General features: G+C 50.1%; 7 protein-coding genes and 1 long non-coding RNA gene across 13 annotated transcripts; 5 read left to right on the forward strand and 3 right to left on the reverse strand.

The window, feature by feature from the left end:
* The first annotated feature begins 34 nt into the window (after window positions 1-34).
* On the forward strand, window positions 35-364 carry LOC112348994. Its single transcript, XR_002993253.1, has 2 exons — window positions 35-64; window positions 141-364. It is a non-coding gene; the product is annotated as an uncharacterized LOC112348994 (long non-coding RNA).
* LOC9656109 (ubiquitin-conjugating enzyme E2 2) lies at window positions 59-1,299 on the reverse strand. 6 transcript variants are annotated; one of them, XR_002993251.1, is made up of 7 exons: window positions 1,063-1,299; window positions 982-1,007; window positions 837-926; window positions 700-788; window positions 470-629; window positions 339-375; window positions 59-271 (listed from the first exon to the last, which is right to left on the reverse strand). XR_002993251.1 is itself a non-coding variant. In XM_024682536.1 (6 exons), the coding sequence occupies exons 1-5, from the start codon at window positions 1,185-1,187 to the stop codon at window positions 498-500; spliced, it is 462 nt and encodes a 153-aa protein (XP_024538304.1). In that variant the 5' UTR covers window positions 1,188-1,299; the 3' UTR covers window positions 259-375; window positions 470-497. The 6 variants fall into 6 exon arrangements, 2 of the variants coding, with proteins under 2 accessions (XP_024538304.1, XP_024538303.1); XR_002993252.1 differs by having other exon boundaries at window positions 59-284; XR_002993249.1 differs by having other exon boundaries at window positions 339-420.
* Window positions 1,300-1,349: 50 nt separating this feature from the next.
* Window positions 1,350-3,455, forward strand: LOC9656110. The gene is made up of 16 exons (XM_002977357.2): window positions 1,350-1,524; window positions 1,583-1,621; window positions 1,684-1,737; window positions 1,792-1,857; window positions 1,916-1,984; window positions 2,039-2,081; window positions 2,139-2,187; window positions 2,253-2,346; window positions 2,399-2,451; window positions 2,506-2,590; window positions 2,642-2,744; window positions 2,795-2,887; window positions 2,938-3,004; window positions 3,069-3,135; window positions 3,193-3,246; window positions 3,307-3,455. Exons 1-16 carry the CDS (start codon window positions 1,396-1,398, stop codon window positions 3,415-3,417), a joined length of 1,176 nt encoding a protein of 391 aa, XP_002977403.1. The 5' UTR covers window positions 1,350-1,395; the 3' UTR covers window positions 3,418-3,455.
* On the forward strand, window positions 3,435-4,845 carry LOC112348914 (pentatricopeptide repeat-containing protein At2g35030, mitochondrial-like). The gene is made up of 2 exons (XM_024682281.1): window positions 3,435-4,784; window positions 4,831-4,845. The coding sequence occupies exons 1-2, from the start codon at window positions 3,435-3,437 to the stop codon at window positions 4,843-4,845; spliced, it is 1,365 nt and encodes a 454-aa protein (XP_024538049.1).
* A 9-nt stretch (window positions 4,846-4,854) lies between these two features.
* Window positions 4,855-6,455, forward strand: LOC112348993 (treacle protein-like). The gene is made up of 3 exons (XM_024682534.1): window positions 4,855-5,553; window positions 5,628-5,850; window positions 5,914-6,455. The coding sequence occupies exons 1-3, from the start codon at window positions 4,870-4,872 to the stop codon at window positions 6,300-6,302; spliced, it is 1,296 nt and encodes a 431-aa protein (XP_024538302.1). The 5' UTR covers window positions 4,855-4,869; the 3' UTR covers window positions 6,303-6,455.
* Window positions 6,456-6,687: 232 nt separating this feature from the next.
* On the forward strand, window positions 6,688-9,495 carry LOC9639229 (heat shock 70 kDa protein 17). The gene has a single exon (XM_002977359.2). The coding sequence runs from the start codon at window positions 6,829-6,831 to the stop codon at window positions 9,424-9,426; it is 2,598 nt and encodes an 865-aa protein (XP_002977405.2). The 5' UTR covers window positions 6,688-6,828; the 3' UTR covers window positions 9,427-9,495.
* Window positions 9,496-9,520: 25 nt separating this feature from the next.
* LOC9639230 (protein SPIRAL1-like 1) lies at window positions 9,521-10,725 on the reverse strand. Its single transcript, XM_002977527.2, has 3 exons — window positions 10,421-10,725; window positions 9,944-10,288; window positions 9,521-9,849 (listed from the first exon to the last, which is right to left on the reverse strand). Exons 2-3 carry the CDS (start codon window positions 10,259-10,261, stop codon window positions 9,775-9,777), a joined length of 393 nt encoding a protein of 130 aa, XP_002977573.1. The 5' UTR covers window positions 10,262-10,288; window positions 10,421-10,725; the 3' UTR covers window positions 9,521-9,774.
* Window positions 10,726-10,870: 145 nt separating this feature from the next.
* LOC9656111 (peptide chain release factor 1) lies at window positions 10,871-11,987 on the reverse strand. The gene is made up of 6 exons (XM_002977528.2): window positions 11,669-11,987; window positions 11,530-11,605; window positions 11,356-11,477; window positions 11,213-11,283; window positions 11,075-11,156; window positions 10,871-11,015 (listed from the first exon to the last, which is right to left on the reverse strand). Exons 1-6 carry the CDS (start codon window positions 11,960-11,962, stop codon window positions 10,992-10,994), a joined length of 669 nt encoding a protein of 222 aa, XP_002977574.2. The 5' UTR covers window positions 11,963-11,987; the 3' UTR covers window positions 10,871-10,991.
* Window positions 11,988-14,996: the final 3,009 nt, after the last annotated feature.

The raw sequence follows: 14,996 nt of genomic DNA on the forward strand, positions 1-14,996 counted from the left end.
TTTGTTTTCCTTCTCACGACCATTTCTCTACTTCCAGCTGCAAGATCCCGCATCTGGCTACCGGGTAAGAGATCGATCGAATTCAAGGAGAAAAAACTTGAAAAAAGTTCTCTTTTCTTTCTCCTTTTTTTTTGTTCCAGTGTGGATGCCACCGCTCGGCGTGTTCTTGCTCTTCTTCCGACTGGTAGCGCTCCTGCCGAGAGTGCTGGTGGCTACGAGCTTGAGAAAAGCTGTGCTCCTTCTCAGTACGCAATTGGCGAAGAAATTGCCACTGCTTTTAATGTCTAGATAAGAAAACAGGGAGAAAACTCTGCAACAATGCTCTAGAATCAACCCACCAATAACAGCTGAACCTTTCGCCCTCTATCAAATCACCTAGAAGAAGAAAAAAAAGAAGTCCGGGCACCGACATATACAAAGCTGCTGCTGGTTAGTAGAGATCCGCCCAGGATTGCTAGAAATCGCATACCAGCATTTTCAGTAGCCAGCCACGCAGTCTAGTCATTTGCCGTCCAGCTTTGTTCCACGACTGCTCGAACTTTCTTGTTATACTCTCTCCTGTTCTCGTTGTACATGCGCGCCGCCTCGGAGTTAGCAGGAGAGTTTGGGTTGGGATCGCATAGCAAAGACTGGAAGAACAAGAAGAACGAAAAGAAAAACTTGGAGTCAGTGTTCGCAGCTCAACACTTGCAAGCAAACCTGGATCGATGTCAGTATTGCGGCAACATCATAGATCGGGCTCCACTGATTTTGGAGGATGTCGAGACAAATGCTTCCATCGGCATAAACTGCGAGAGCGCGTAAGGAAGATAGACACTACGAATAAACGAACTTACTGTTGGGATGGAACATCTTCGACACAAACCGGACATTTGGCGGTTTGTTGGGATAGTCCTCCGTGAACTGTAACGTAAGCTTGAACGTACCTGACAACGAAAAAAAATTCTATCACAAGAAGGAAAAAGAGGAGTTTTGGCTCACCTCCATCCCATGGCGTGTCGTCAGGCCTGTAAGAAAGAACCGACATTCAAAAACCCTAAGAAAGGTTTCGCGAGAACTCACCCGAAGATCACAGCATTCCACAACATGATATTGTTGTCCTGTGGAGCGCCGCTGATGCCTGCCGGAGGATCATGCTGTAGGCGCTTGAAATCTCGCATCAGGCGCTTCCTCGCCGGCGTAGACATCCTTGTGCTCGATCACTCAAGCCCTAGCACGGCGGCGCGCGGACAACGATGGGCCTAGATCTGTAGCATCGGCGTTCACGGCACTCCCAAGCCCTACAAAATGAGAGACCGAATAAGAACTGCCACGTTGGCACGATTAAAACCGTTGGATGTAAGGAAATCAACGGCCAGGTGGCATGGTGTTAGGGTTTTTGCCCCGCGCAGAAGGATGTGGAGCGCTCGATCGATCGATGCTGTGCTGCTGCTCGTCGCATTCTCCTTCTCTCTGTCTCGCGCATTCGTGCCGCCGAGCTCCAAATGCTACGCTCTCGACGGGAATTACCGCCTCCACGATTTTGTATCCTTCGATTGTTCGTGGTTTGTCCGTGAGCATTTTACTTAACGTTTTCTCCCAGACACAATGGATTGGGCATCAGTTCGAGCACTCCAGCAACGTGAGTAGAATGACTGCAATGCTTCTCTTTCCTTGAATTTACGTTTAAATTCTTTTGTTCAGAATGGAGATTTTGTACTGCGATTTTGTAAAGACGTTCAGCTGAGATCAAACAAGGTACTCTCTTTGTTTTTCTTTTTGTTCGATTGAGCTAGCTTTCGATTCATTCAGGGATATGTAAACTATGGTCGTTTTGTTCCTCTTCTCTCGACCAGTGAGAATGGAAATTTTGTGCAAGTAAGTCTGGATCATTTTTATCAGATTATATGGGATCACTAAGGATTGGATTCTGTAGCACTACAACCAAGGTGATTTGCAAGGCTGTGAAAACAATGGTTTCGACTTGAGTGGCCGGAACTCCGAGGTAAAAGGACATTTCGTTTTCTCTATACTTTTATTCAGCTCAGAGAACTTTCAGGTGTCAGTCAGTTGTGGACGCTGCGATGGCACGTCGTGTACAGGTATTGTGTGCTTGATTTCTTTGTTTTCATTTCAATTGACGTGGTATCTACTTTCAGACTCCTTTGGATGCATTTGCAATGTGACTTCAACTCAATCAAGTTGCAGGTATTCTTTCCGATCTCGTAGAATCAAATCTCAAAGTTTCACCAAAAAAATACTATTCGATGCAGCTCAAAAATCGTTGCGGCTGTCAAATGCAGCGAAGGCGGTCCTCGCGTGATCAAAGGCTTCACAGTGGGATTCAGTCCGCGTGGGAGAGAAATAGTACGTCCAACAAGCTACTTTGTCGTGGTGACACATATTTTCGTGTTCGCAGGTTGAAAACGGCATCACACAGTGGGGCTATGACAAGTTTCACTCGGATTACAGGTGGATTGGATCTTTTTATTGCCGTCTTTTAGCTAATGGAATCTTCGATTTCAGCTTTTCCACAGAACAGAGAGCTGTGTCCCTATATTTTACAGCACCTACAGCACTGTCCAGATTCGTTAAGAAACCGTCTTTCACGGTAAGATTTTTTCACATATCTTCAATCCACAACCAAGATCTCTGTCTGCAGGTGAAACCAAGCAAAGGACTAACAGTACAATTGGCTGGTTCTGCTGCAGAGGGCGAATCGCCAACAACAGAATCTCCTACTGTTTTAAGCGTGGACTGGCAGTGTATGTCATCGCTTGTCTTGTGATTTTATTCTATCTATAATTCTCTTCAGGTGATAAGCCTACCGGAGGTCCTTACGTCGTCACTGTGAGCGTCCCGGCAGATGGTTTCAATCCGGTCGTGTTCAACTTGGGAAAAGAGTGTGGTAAGAAGTTTTATAGCTGAAATCCATCACACGTAATGAATTGCTCGCAGAACACAAGCAAAAATCCCAGGATGGCGGCTCAAGCGGCTGGGCGACTTTCGGAGTAATCTGTCTGGTGTACGTAGCGTATACCCGTCTCTGGATTTCCACAGCTTCTAATCCGTTCTTCGTGTTTTTGTAGCGTCATACTCGTGTTGGGCTGCTGCTGTTGCGGTGGCTTCTGCTACAACACTCGAGTTGAGCACAAGGTATTGAGGATGATCAATTGCCAAACACTCACAGTTTTTGTTGCCTTGAATCATCAGCATGGCTTCGACGCACTTCCCGGAGTGACAACTCTTGCTCGCTACCTCGACTCCGTAAGCCAGCTTTTCCTTCTTTTCTATATCACAGCTCATCGCTTTCACTTTTCATGTTAGGCATCCGGTCAAGCTCGCTCTGATGGCTATCGCCCAGCTGAGGACGCGTCGAGCACAGCACCCTCGAGACCCACGAGAACTTCTGATAGTAGCAAATATGGGACCGTGTAAGTTTCCTCCGGGGTCTAATGGAGTACGAGAACTTTGTTCGCCTTCTTAAAAGCTGTGGAGATCTCGCAGCCGCGAGAAAGATCCACGCTCTCATCGCCAGCAGCGAGTACAGGGGACGGATCGTCCTCGCTAATCTCACAGTCGAAATGTATGGCCGATGCTCGAGCGTAGAGGACGCAAAGAGAGCCTTTGACGAGATCCAGTGTCCAAATTCTTTCTCCTTGAGCGCGGTGATGCTGGCATATTCCCGGAACGGGCATTGGAGGCACGCGAGGGAGGTGTTTGACGCGATGCTGGAGAGAACTTACGTGGTGTGGAACTCCCTCCTGACGGTATATGCCCGTAACGGGGATTTGGAGGATGCGAGGAGGATATTCTGGCTAATGCCCAGCTGGAGCGTCGTGACGTGGAGTGCAATGCTGGCGGCCTTTAACGTGAAGGAGATGTTTCACGAGGCAAAGAAATGGTTTGAAAGTATGCCCGAGAGAAACGTGGTGGGCTGGACGAGCATGATAACGGCAAATGCCAAGAAAGGGTATATCCAAGACGCAAGGATTCTCTTTGAGAAGATGCCCCAGCACGACGTGGTGAGCTGGACGGAGATGGTGGACACGTATGCGCAGCGTGGCGGTGATGTGGCAGCGGCGCGGGAACTTTTTGAAAGAATGCCAGCTAGGGATGGGGTTTCTTGGAGCGCTATGGTCCAGGGCTACGCGGGGAGCGGTGATCTCGATCACGCACAGGCAATGCTCGATCGGATGCCGGCATTCAGCGTGATCGCGAGCAATGCCGTGATGCATTGCCTGGCACAGCGCGATCGATTCTGCGAGGCCCTGGAGATCTTCCATCGAATGCCGGTCAAGAGCACGGTGTCCTGGAATATTTTGATGGCCGCCTCGATCCAGCGGGGGGAGATCGACGAGGCCAAGGCTCTCTTCGATCGGATGCCAGGTAGGGAGATCGTGGCGTGGACGATGCTCATCGCAGGATACTCGCACGCAGGAAATCTCTCTCTCGCCAAGAAATTCTTCGATAGGATTCCCCAGAGGAACCAGTTCTCGTGGAGCAGCATCATCGCGGCCTACGCGAAGCTGGGACATCTCGAATCCGCGCTCGAGGCATTCCACAGCGTACCAGATCCGGATGTGTTTTGCTGGACGGCGATCGTGGCAGCATTCGCGCAGAAGGGACTTGGCGACGCTGCGATGGAGCTCTTCCAGGCGCTGATCCTGGAAGGGATTGAGCTCGACAGCGTCGCATTCCTGACGATCCTCTCGGCATGCAGCCACGCAGGGATGCTGATCCAGGCGCGCTACTTCCTGGATCGGATGAGCAGCGACCACGGCATCGCGCCCTCGAAATCTCACGTCAGCTGTGTCATCGCGATGCTGGGGCGCGCCGGGCAGCTGCTAGAAGCCGAGGGGCTGATGATCGACACCCCGAGCAGCGAAAATGCGGTCGAGGATCTCCTCCCCGGCTGGATGGCACTGCTGGGATCGTCGAGAGTCCACAGCGAGATCGAGCTGGGGGCTCGAGCGGCGGCTAGGGTCGCGGGTCTCAACGCCGGCAAGGGCTCCTCTTACGTCCTTTTGGCGAGCGTGCTACATGCGAGCGCATGAGAGGTACGGAAGTGGCCATGGCCCAGAGGGTGGTACGGGCAAGCGTTGTTTTCTTCTGCCAGGCCTTGCCCTAAGGTTGCTCCAGTCGCGGCTGCTGGATCTGCCCAGCGCTCCCTTCCAAGGTAGTACCAAGAAATCTTCTTTTTCTCGGGGCTGCGCCGCCGCGGCCAGGGAAATCCTTCTTCTTCCAGCTTGGGCGAGGGCAATTTGCGACAAAGAGGGGAAAAATCTGAGGATGGTTGGAGGTGGAATCAGCCAGAACACGTTTGCAGCACTCGAGAGCCGCCGTCGCAAGAAGAAATCGGACAAGGAGGCGGCTTCGGGCAAGAGCGAGAGGAAGGAGGAGCCGCCGGCCCAGCAGGTCTGGGCTCCCGTGCCTGTGACCGTCAAGTCGTGGGCGGATGTGGAGGACGACGATGACGACTACTACGAGACTACCGCGCCGCTGCCACCGACATGGCAAGTCCAGCAGCAGCAGCAGCAACAGCACAGCAAGGAGGAGAAGGAGCTCCTCGAGGTATGAACAAAGTTCTAAACATCAGTTTTTCGGCTTCGCTGGTTTGATGAATTCTTTTTCCATGTTTAGCTTAGGAAAGTGAGGGTGATGAGGATATAGAAGAGGAGCCAGAGGACGAGGAGGCGGAGAATGAGGCCTCGGAGGAAGCTCCCGCAGCGGAGTCTGCTTCCAAAGCCTCAGCTGCTGCAGCCGTGGCGCGCGAGCCCGACCGGCAGCTCTCCAAGAAGGAGCTCAAGAAGAAGGAACTCGCGGAGCTGGACGCCGTTCTAGCCGAGCTCGGCATTCCCAACGAAACAAGTAAGTGATCAAAGCCGCGATTTTTTTCTACGTCTTTGTTACTGATCTTACGTCGATTTGCAGAAGCTCTGGAGCCGCTTGACGAGGCCAAGGCCGTGGAGGCGAGCGAAGAGACGGGGGAGGCCTCCAAGGAGGCGAGCAAGTCCGCGAAGAAGAAGAAGCCGAAGAAGGAGAAGTCTTTCAAGGAGGGAGACGTGCCCCCAACGCCGGATGCCGAGGCAAGCAGTGCTAAGGAAGAGGCGGCGGTGGTGGCGGCGATGGCCGCGGATGGCCAGGTCCAGGATCCAAAGGAGATTGTCAAGAGGCTGGCCTCGATGAAGAAGAAGAAGTCGGGCAAAGACGGCGACATGGCTGCCAAGGCCGCCGCTGCCGAGGCCGCCGCCAGGGCCGTGAAGCTCGCCGCCGCCAAGAAGAAGGAGAAGCATCACTACAATCAACAGCCGGCACGATGAGTTTTTTGAGAGCCGAGAATTCTCTACGATCGCGCAGGTGTTGTCTTCGTTTTCTTTTGTTTCCTTCGTTGTTCTTCATCGCGGATGATTTCTTCCGCAGTTTCTATACGCAAGGTTTTGTAATAAAGAAAAGTGTAAGCTTGGTTCTATGCTTTCGATCGCTTCCTTCATCTCTAATATAGTCCCATTGCACTTTTAAACTCGCGATCTCTAGTATAGTCCAGAGCCATTCCACTTTTAATCTCTAGTATACTCCAGAGCAAGAGCCCTAAAATTTACCGACGAACACTTTCTATCCTTACCGTCCGTGCGTGATCCAACGGCTGTTAACCGCGCAAACCACGTCATAGCCGCCCATGGGGAAATATTTAGGTCTCGTCTTGGACAGATCGAGGGTTCCAGGGACTGCTGGGAGGAAGCTGGAGCGCTTTGATCGTGGCGCCCGCCGGATGATGCTTGATCGCACCGGGATCGGCTTTCTCTGAAGCAGGCCTGCAGTCTTCGCCCTAAGGAGCTCGATCGATCGATGCGCGCCATGAGGAATCTGGTGCTGCCCGCGCTCCTCCTCCTCTTCTCCACGCTCGCGATCGTCCAGGCGGCCGTGTTTAGCGTGGATCTTGGCGCGGAATGGATGAAGGTCGCGGTTGTGGACGTGAAGCCCGGGCAGAGCCCGATCGGTGTAGCGCTCAATGAGATGTCCAAGAGGAAATCTTCGTCCGTGGTGGCATTCTCTGGCGGGAACCGGCTCCTGGCCGAGGAGGCCATGGGCATCGCGGCCAGGTTTCCGGAGAGAGTTTATTCCAGGGTCAGGGACATGGTTGGGAAGCCCAGCGAATCAGTCAAGAGAATCGCGAGCGCCAGCTATCTTCCCTACGATTTTGTAGAAGAGAGTCCCCAGGTAACAAGCATTCGTGTAGATAGCCAGGAACTATATAGATTAGAGGAGCTTCTGGGGATGATACTTGGCTACTGCCGTGGATTGGCCGAGGCTAACGTCAAGGCTACCGTGAAGGACGCGGTCATCACTGTGCCACCTTACTTTGGTCAGTCCGAGAGACAAGCAGTGATAGCAGCAGCCCAGGCTGCTGGGATCAACGTCTTGTCTCTCATGAACGAGCACGCTGCAGCGGCCCTCCAGTATGGTATTGACAAGGATTTCTCGACCGAGCCCAGATACGTTCTCTTCTACGACATGGGAGCCAACAGTGCTTTCGCTGCGGTGGTTCTCTTCTCCTCGTACTCTGCGAAGGAGTATGGGAAGAATGTATCACACAACTACTTCGAGCTCAAAGGCATCAGGTGGGACGCGGAGATTGGCGGCCAGAACTTGGAACTGCGGCTGGTGGAGCACTTTGCGAAGGAGTTTGAGAAGAAGACGGGCGTGGACGTGAGGGCGTTTCCCAAGGCCGTGGCCAAGTTGAAGAAGCAGGCCAAGCGTGCAAAGGAGATTCTGAGTGCCAACACTGAAGCGAGCTTCTTTGTGGACTCCCTCCACGACGATCAGGACTTTAAGAGCCACATCACGAGGCAGGCATTTGAGGAGCTGTGTAGTGATCTGTGGGAGCGGGCTGTCATACCGTTGCAGAAGGTTTTAGAGGACGTTGGAATGACTTCCGAGCAACTCTACGCTGTGGAGCTTCTAGGTGGTGGGACTCGCGTGCCGAAGCTGCAACAGGTCCTCGCTCAGGCTCTGGGAAAGAAGCCTCTCGAGAGACATCTCGATGCGGACGAAGCTATCACCTTGGGGGCCGCGTTGTATGCGGCGAACATCAGCGACGGAATCAAGCTAAACAGGAAGATAGGGATGTTTGATGGAGCTTCCTATGGTGTCGTCCTGAAAGTGAACGATGACGGGCCATATGAGCTGGTGGTTCCAAGGCTGAGGCGGATTCCAGTCAAGTTGGCGAGAGCTGTGAAGCAGCAGGAGGACTATGAGCTTTTTCTGCACTACGATCCAGAGGGAGAGCTGCCGCCGGGGATCATTGATCGGGAAATAGCGGCGTTCAAGATCTCCGGTGTGACGGACTCGGTCGCGAAGTACTCGTCTTACAACCTCTCGGCTCCCATCAAGAGTGTGCTCCACTTCGCCTTGTCTCGAAGCGGGGTGCTTTCCTTGGATCGCGCCGAGACCGTCGTGGAATTTACCGAGTTGGTCGAGGTGCCTGTCAACGTCAGTACCAACGCTACTACCACTCTGGAGAGCACCTCCAATGCGTCTGTCGCGGAGAACGTGACTCAGGCTCCCGTCGAAACAATCATGGAGAAGAAGCTGAAGAAGAAGACGATCCGGATTCCTTCGAAACTCGAGGTTCTCCGGGACACTGGTGCTTACTCGGAGGATCAAGTGGCGCAGTTCCGTAGCAGGCTCGACAGGCTCAAGGAGCTCGACGACGAGAAGCGGCAGACTGAAGAGGCAAAGAACAACCTCGAGTCGTACATCTACACGACCAAGGAGATGCTTGACACAATCAAGGATCTGTCCAAGGTATCCACTGAGAAGCAGCGGCAGGAGTTCCTGGCGAGGCTGGACGAGGCTGGCGAGTGGCTCTACTCGGATGGGGAGGCCGCGACGGCGTCGGAGTTTAAGAAGCGGCTGGGAGAGCTCAAGGCGATTGGCGATCCCATCTTCTTCAGGCTGGAGCAGCTCACGGCGAGGCCAGCGGCGATGGAAGCCGCGCGGGGCTCGTTGGTGGAGTCCGAGGCGGCCATCCACGAGTGGAAGGAGAAGAAGCCGTGGATCTCCAACGCGGAGGTGCGAAAAGAGGGCCAGAAGCTGGTGGACTGGATCGAGGCCAAGGAGTCCGAGCAGGCGAAGGTGGCGGATCACGAGCAGCCGGCATTCTCGTCGACCGAGGTGTACGCCAGGATCGAGAAGTTTAGAGCGCTGGTTGCCAGGACTGGCGCGCAGAAGGCACCAAAGCCACCAAAGATCGAGGAGGTGGTGAAGAACGATGCTGGATCCGAGGAGCCAAAGGTTGGAGAGGAAAATCCAGGAGCGAGCAGCGGTGGTGGTGACAGTAACTCGGGATCGACACAAGAGGAGGAGAGGAAGATCGAGAGCCCGGATCAAGCGCAAGCGTTTGAGGATGAATCTTCGACTACTCCACTCCGGGACGAGCTCTAGCTAGCCACATTGTTTTCATTTTGTTTGTCCTACAGTAAGAAGTGATATACAGATATTTTCTATAAAGTATCATCCATGGAGTGATATACAAATCTTTTTTCCAAAACGAAACGTTTGTGATTTGATGATATCGTCTTTGCAGCTCGCAAAGTATAGCTGCTACATACATACACACTTTCCAGGAATTATTACGACGAGGAATGCCTGTATAGTAATGTTTTCTCCATTTTTTTTGGTTTGTTTTCGGATCTTTGCTCACACACCACAACCACCCATGATATTAAGAGTGCCAAACCTCTTTCTTTCCAGACAGAAAGATTGTATCGTGGCACGGAGCCGGGCTCTCACTCACTTCCCGCCGAAGAGATAGCCGAGCGAAGAACCACCGCCGGGAGCCGAGTGGACTTTGGTCGATGGGCGGTCCTGTTAGAACAAGAACACGGTAGGAATGTTTTAGTTCTTCCATCGGTGGAACAGATCGAGAAAGAAGAGAGAAAATGGTCCGAGATGGTCTTACCGTGATGAAGTTGCCAGTGTTTTGGCCATCAGCGCGGTGGTAATTGTTGTTGTTCCTGCCTAGCTTGACAACACCAGCGTCGCCATTCTCTTCGTGCTTGCAAGCGGCCGGGGCATGCGTGGGCGTTGGAGTGGGATGATTTCTCGAAATGCCGGCTGGAGGCGGCGTCGCGGCAGCAGCGGCGGCGGCGGCAGCGGCGGGAGGTTGCTGCTGCGGCGGAGGCGGGGCCGAAGGTCTGGAGCACTTGGCCGGCTCGTCAGATCCAAACAAGTAGCCCAGGGAGCTCTGCCCTCCACCACTGCTCACACCGCGACCCATTGTCGAGCGAGGGAGATCTGCGAAACCCTAGAGAGACCGGCCCTAAAATCAGATCGGCGCGGCCGCGGCGACGATGATGCAGGCAAGCAACAGTATAGCAACAGTGCAAGAAGATCCTCCACACAATGCAGGCAAGGCAAGCGAGAAATTTTCACGAACCTGGGGAAACTCCCGCAAATCTAGCCGCGATGGATCGAATCGGCGCCCGAGCTAAGAGAGATAGCAGATCTGGCGACGGCGCTGCGCGATCTACTAGGCAAGAAGAAGAGCACGACAGACCATTCTTTTTTCTTTCCCCAAAAACCCTAGAGAACGAATGCCAAGCCCTCTTCTCTCTCTCTCGCCCTAGCCTAGAGAGCTTTGGAGAAGCCCTGTGAGAAACCTCTCTCTCTCTCTCTCTCTCGCTCTCTCTCTCCCTCCAAATGAGAGAACGTGACAGGCGCTAGGTAACCGTTGATGCGGATGGTGGGCTCCTCTCTCTCACTTTTTTTTTTCTAGCCACTCTGGTGCCGGCCGGCAGTGCCCATTCCGTGGCACGAGCGGTACCGTCGGATGGAGTGCATCGTGCGGCTCGTGCGCTTCCGGCAATTGTCGGTGTGCCCGTACTACTGACGAATAGGAAATGTTACGGCGACAGTTCATCGAAAAGGAAAGTTTACAAATAAATATATGGCCCCCGCGGGTGTCGAACTTGCAACCTCCATGAGAACATTCTCCTGGATATTCGCGTTTAAGCTCTAAGCGGTTTTAACCCCTTGAAAGAACAAAGAACAAAGAGTTAGACGAGAGCTCTTCCAGATTGAGATTTCTTACCCGTGACGCTCGAATCTCGTTCACAGCGACGAGCAGCGAGTTGTCCGAGGTAATAACTTTCGAGAGTAATCCCGTGCTGAGCCTGATCTTGCAACAAAATTTACTCAAAACCTTGCTGGGACTCTTCTGTGTTTTTACCCGAGTTTTTCTGCGGCGATTGACACCGAGCCACCCACGGAATCGATCAAGTCCAGAAGAAGCTGCAATCCCTGTCATTGACGAGGAGCAACTCGTGAAGAGTTCTCTCTCGAGAAAAATAGAATAGAACTCTCCCAACTTACCAAGAGATAGTCTGGATGATTAGGACCCAGTTGCCTGGAAGACTTCCTCGTCTCTTTCAAAGGAAGAATCTGGGCGAGCTCCGGCGCTACCACGTACCCCTCCAAGTTCACGGGGTTTCTCACTGCAAAGCATAAAACGTTAGACAATCTCGAGAAAAACCAACGAACTTACACGTTTGATTGCGATCGTGTGCCTGAGACGCTGCACAGCGGAGTCGCGATTCCTATGCTGCGAACGATCCTCACTAGCCTGGGAGTACAACACATCAACAAAGAAATAGTCGTGAAGAAGTGTTGCTGGTATTTACTTTACCTGAGAAACCAGGCCAGTCGGGAGGTGTTTGAGCCTTACTGCGCTCTCCGTCTTGTTGCGATGCTGGCCGCCGGGGCCTGTTGCTCGAAATGTATCCATTTTGCACTGTGCCACTAAATCCCTCTCGCTCATTCTCAGATAAGCGATGCTCGTCGCCGCGGAATTGCTCTCGACATCACCATCACCCTCACCTATTTGGGGTGTTGGGAATGCGGCAAATTTTGCCACAGGAATTCGACGCTGCAGCATCCCCCATGGCGCAAGTACCCTCGTAGAACAAACCCTAGCGGCCATCTGAATTTCTTCTATGCCATCGCTATACTTATAAAGAAGGTAGAAATTTTCAGATAAAAAGATTTATATTTTTTATTTTATTATAATTGGTATTACGATCATATGTTGATCAATTTCTACTATCAAGATTTAAAGTTCATAATATTCATAGCTTGTTTTCCTATGCTTTATAATTTTTTATTAAAAAACTTCTTGCAAATTTTTTAAATATCTTTTCTTGAATGTAAGTTATATTACGCCAAATTAATCCTCAAAAACATTGAAAGAAGTGGAAGATGAACTTTAAATGCTCTCATCCGCGACTTTGCAACCGTGGTACCCCCCTCGGGAACCGCGGAATTACACCTTGGTAGACTGTGAATGCCGCAAACGGGCATTTGCGCGGAGACGAGGAGGCCATACAAGCGCCGAGTGAATGAAGAACGAAATAAAGGGAAAGTGGAGTGAATGAATGAGACGACTAGAAACCTTCTTGCACTCGTCCTCCTCATGAGCTTGGATAAAAAAAAGCTGTGTTCTTCGAGTCAAAACAATTCAAGGATATGGAATGGAGGATTAAGAACGAAATAGATATTTGCTAACTTACTAAACAGCTGTTGCACACAAACCCCAACACCCCACACGTTTTGATACAGTAAGCTGAGCCGTTGAACAAAAGGTTTGATGTTTAGTTCCACGCGATTAAGGCTTCGTTCTAGAGCAGCTTACCTCCAAGTTCTCTAAATCGCTACTCCTCCAAGTTCTCTTTTAGCTTGTTCTTATACCACTTGAGCACTTGGCCCAAAAATACTTTTGCTTCCAGGATAGCACTCTCAAGCTCACTGGTACTTCTGCCATTCTCCTCTTCCAAAAACCGTTCAATCTCACTTGTTAGTTGCAACTTGAGAGTGTAGTCTGCTACTGACAACTTGATCATCTCTGGTGGCTTCAGAGCAAGCATTTCTTGAGGCTTCACTGTGTCATACTTGTAGAGAGCCATAGCATTAACACCTCCAACACACAGACCTTTGATCTTACTAAGATAATGCTGAAAACCCTGCCTGCTTCCCTCAATCCCTGCCTGTTTCTCAAATGCAACAGTTGCTGCATCCAAGAGAACATTTACCTTGTCAAAATTTTCTCCCTGCCTCTCAACGTGATGGAAAAATCCTGAAAATGAAATGAGGTCCTGCTGGAGTTTCTTCATGACTTGCTTAGTTCCTTGCAACTCTTTCCTGCTAACCACGAACTTCTGCCCTTTGACTGCGAGTTTTGCAGACAGCGCATCAAGCACAACTTCTTGAAGCTTCCAATCCATGGTCTTCATAGCCACATCCAAAACACCTGCTGCACACTGGCATCTCGTAATCCCCCTAGAAGAAAAGACAAGAGGCTCCATAGCTGATATTCTCGCCTCCAAGCGTGCAATCTGCTGTGTGAGCAATGTAAACCTTGCCTCCGTCCTTGCATCTTGACCCACACAAGCACATATGTGAGAAAACTCTTCAGGATGTCTGCTACGAGAAGAAGCTTCATGCCGGCTACATTTTCTCGCTTTTTCTTCGTTGTCCCAGTGACTGCGCTTCCCAAGTTGCTCACCCTTCTGCAACTCACCTAGATGCGCCAGTTTTGGCGTTGCATCAGAAGTCATTGCTAAGCCCTAATGCTTGTGTAGCCCTTTTTGTGCTCGTGCCCGTAAAGGAAAACAAAACCTTAAACTGATTGCCTTAAAGATATCATTTTATACTTATCTTTTAAAGGCTACCAGTGGGCCCCACTGTTGGTCCCGACTGCGTTCAGCAGGATCCCGACCACCACAGGATCCCGACCGCCACCGAACGCAGTCGGCCGAATGCAATTCCATTCAGTTGGCAATTCTAATGGCAATTGTGCTCGCAAGAACTAGATTTCAGATGCTACTGCATTGCCATTGCATCTCCACTGCTTTGCTAGTTCTCCTGCTGCTATGGAGCAATCCATCCACAAATGCCCAACCTAGCAAGCCTACATCAAATCTGACCAAAAGGGCTATAGGAGCTGCGTGTGTACCGAGCTCTCTAGGGCAACACTCTTCAATCAGTTAGCCTTTGCTTTCGATTGAGTGTGGAGTAGCTCACTGAGGCCTCACAAATCACCCAGTGTGTGATGCTTGAATCATAATTGCCATAAAATGAAAATTACGATTCTAGTGATTTTAGCAATTTGATTCTAGTGATTCTGGCATAGTTGAGTAATGGTGCCTGATTGGGCATAGTCCCATGTTGTCAAACTCACTCCTTATGCTTCTAGCAAAGGAATTAGGCATTGAAAATGTAATTATTGTGGAAAAATGTATAGCAGTCGAAACAAATTAAAATGGATCTTGTTAAAAATTTTAAGCATAACATTGAAGCATATAGTGTTTCAAACATTCTTCTTCATATTCAAAACTAAGTTTACCAAATGTTTGTAAAACAAATCATAAATACCTTTTTGTCTTTACCTTCTATAGCAATATGAGATGCATAAACTCAAAAAGTTAACATTTCATGTGTGTTAGGTTAAGGAGTGTACTCTTCTCCATGTAATCAAAATTGGAGTAAATGACACAATTGCTTACTTTTGGAGAACGTGGAAAAAGTTGATTTATATGCAAAATAATACCAAAGTGGTGGATTGTGTTGAAAGTGAAGGAATGAAATTTTTAGAGATCTATCTTGACACAATTGCAATTAAATCACAATAAATGAGGATTATAAAGATGCAAATTAGGCTTGAATCTTTTGGTATAAAGGATTTAGCCGAAAAAAATCTTCTAAATGAGGGTGTCATTATTGAGGAAAATGCTAGAGATTTTTAAAAAATTGCTCAAAATGTTGAAGAAAATGAATAGTAGTTTGGTTTAATGCTTTGGTTTTTTACTTTTATTAGTTTAGTTTTACTAAAAAATTAAATTTTTTTATCAAAAAAAATTTGTAAACCGTTCGGCAATTCGACACTTTCACGGCCAGTTGCCGTTCAGAACTATTAAGATCAATCTTAGTTACCACTTTATATTTGAACTTTTAAAGAAGAA

Source organism: Selaginella moellendorffii, unplaced genomic scaffold (genome assembly GCF_000143415.4).
Source record: "Selaginella moellendorffii unplaced genomic scaffold, v1.0 SELMOscaffold_34, whole genome shotgun sequence".
Taxonomy (NCBI): Eukaryota; Viridiplantae; Streptophyta; class Lycopodiopsida; order Selaginellales; family Selaginellaceae; genus Selaginella; species Selaginella moellendorffii.

Coding starts and splice junctions, on each gene's coding strand:
- LOC9656110 (XM_002977357.2), top strand. CDS start 1,396: ATGTGGAGCGCTCGATCGATCGATGCTGTGCTGCTGCTCGTCGCATTC. Junction 1,985..2,038: donor TGAGTGGCCGGAACTCCGAG/GTAAAAGGACAT, acceptor GAGAACTTTCAG/GTGTCAGTCAGTTGTGGACG. Junction 2,347..2,398: donor GTCCGCGTGGGAGAGAAATA/GTACGTCCAACA, acceptor TCGTGTTCGCAG/GTTGAAAACGGCATCACACA.
- LOC112348914 (XM_024682281.1), top strand. CDS start 3,435: ATGGAGTACGAGAACTTTGTTCGCCTTCTTAAAAGCTGTGGAGATCTC.
- LOC9639230 (XM_002977527.2), bottom strand. CDS start 10,261: ATGGGTCGCGGTGTGAGCAGTGGTGGAGGGCAGAGCTCCCTGGGCTAC. Junction 9,850..9,943: donor ACACTGGCAACTTCATCACG/GTAAGACCATCT, acceptor TTGTTCTAACAG/GACCGCCCATCGACCAAAGT.
- LOC112348993 (XM_024682534.1), top strand. CDS start 4,870: ATGCGGTCGAGGATCTCCTCCCCGGCTGGATGGCACTGCTGGGATCGT. Junction 5,554..5,627: donor AGGAGAAGGAGCTCCTCGAG/GTATGAACAAAG, acceptor TGTTTAGCTTAG/GAAAGTGAGGGTGATGAGGA. Junction 5,851..5,913: donor CGGCATTCCCAACGAAACAA/GTAAGTGATCAA, acceptor GTCGATTTGCAG/AAGCTCTGGAGCCGCTTGAC.
- LOC9639229 (XM_002977359.2), top strand. CDS start 6,829: ATGCGCGCCATGAGGAATCTGGTGCTGCCCGCGCTCCTCCTCCTCTTC.
- LOC9656109 (XM_024682536.1), bottom strand. CDS start 1,187: ATGTCTACGCCGGCGAGGAAGCGCCTGATGCGAGATTTCAAGCGCCTA. Junction 927..981: donor CGACACGCCATGGGATGGAG/GTGAGCCAAAAC, acceptor TTTCGTTGTCAG/GTACGTTCAAGCTTACGTTA. Junction 789..836: donor GAAGATGTTCCATCCCAACA/GTAAGTTCGTTT, acceptor GCGCTCTCGCAG/TTTATGCCGATGGAAGCATT.
- LOC9656111 (XM_002977528.2), bottom strand. CDS start 11,962: ATGGCCGCTAGGGTTTGTTCTACGAGGGTACTTGCGCCATGGGGGATG. Junction 11,606..11,668: donor CGACTGGCCTGGTTTCTCAG/GTAAAGTAAATA, acceptor TTGTACTCCCAG/GCTAGTGAGGATCGTTCGCA. Junction 11,157..11,212: donor ATCGCCGCAGAAAAACTCGG/GTAAAAACACAG, acceptor TTGCAAGATCAG/GCTCAGCACGGGATTACTCT.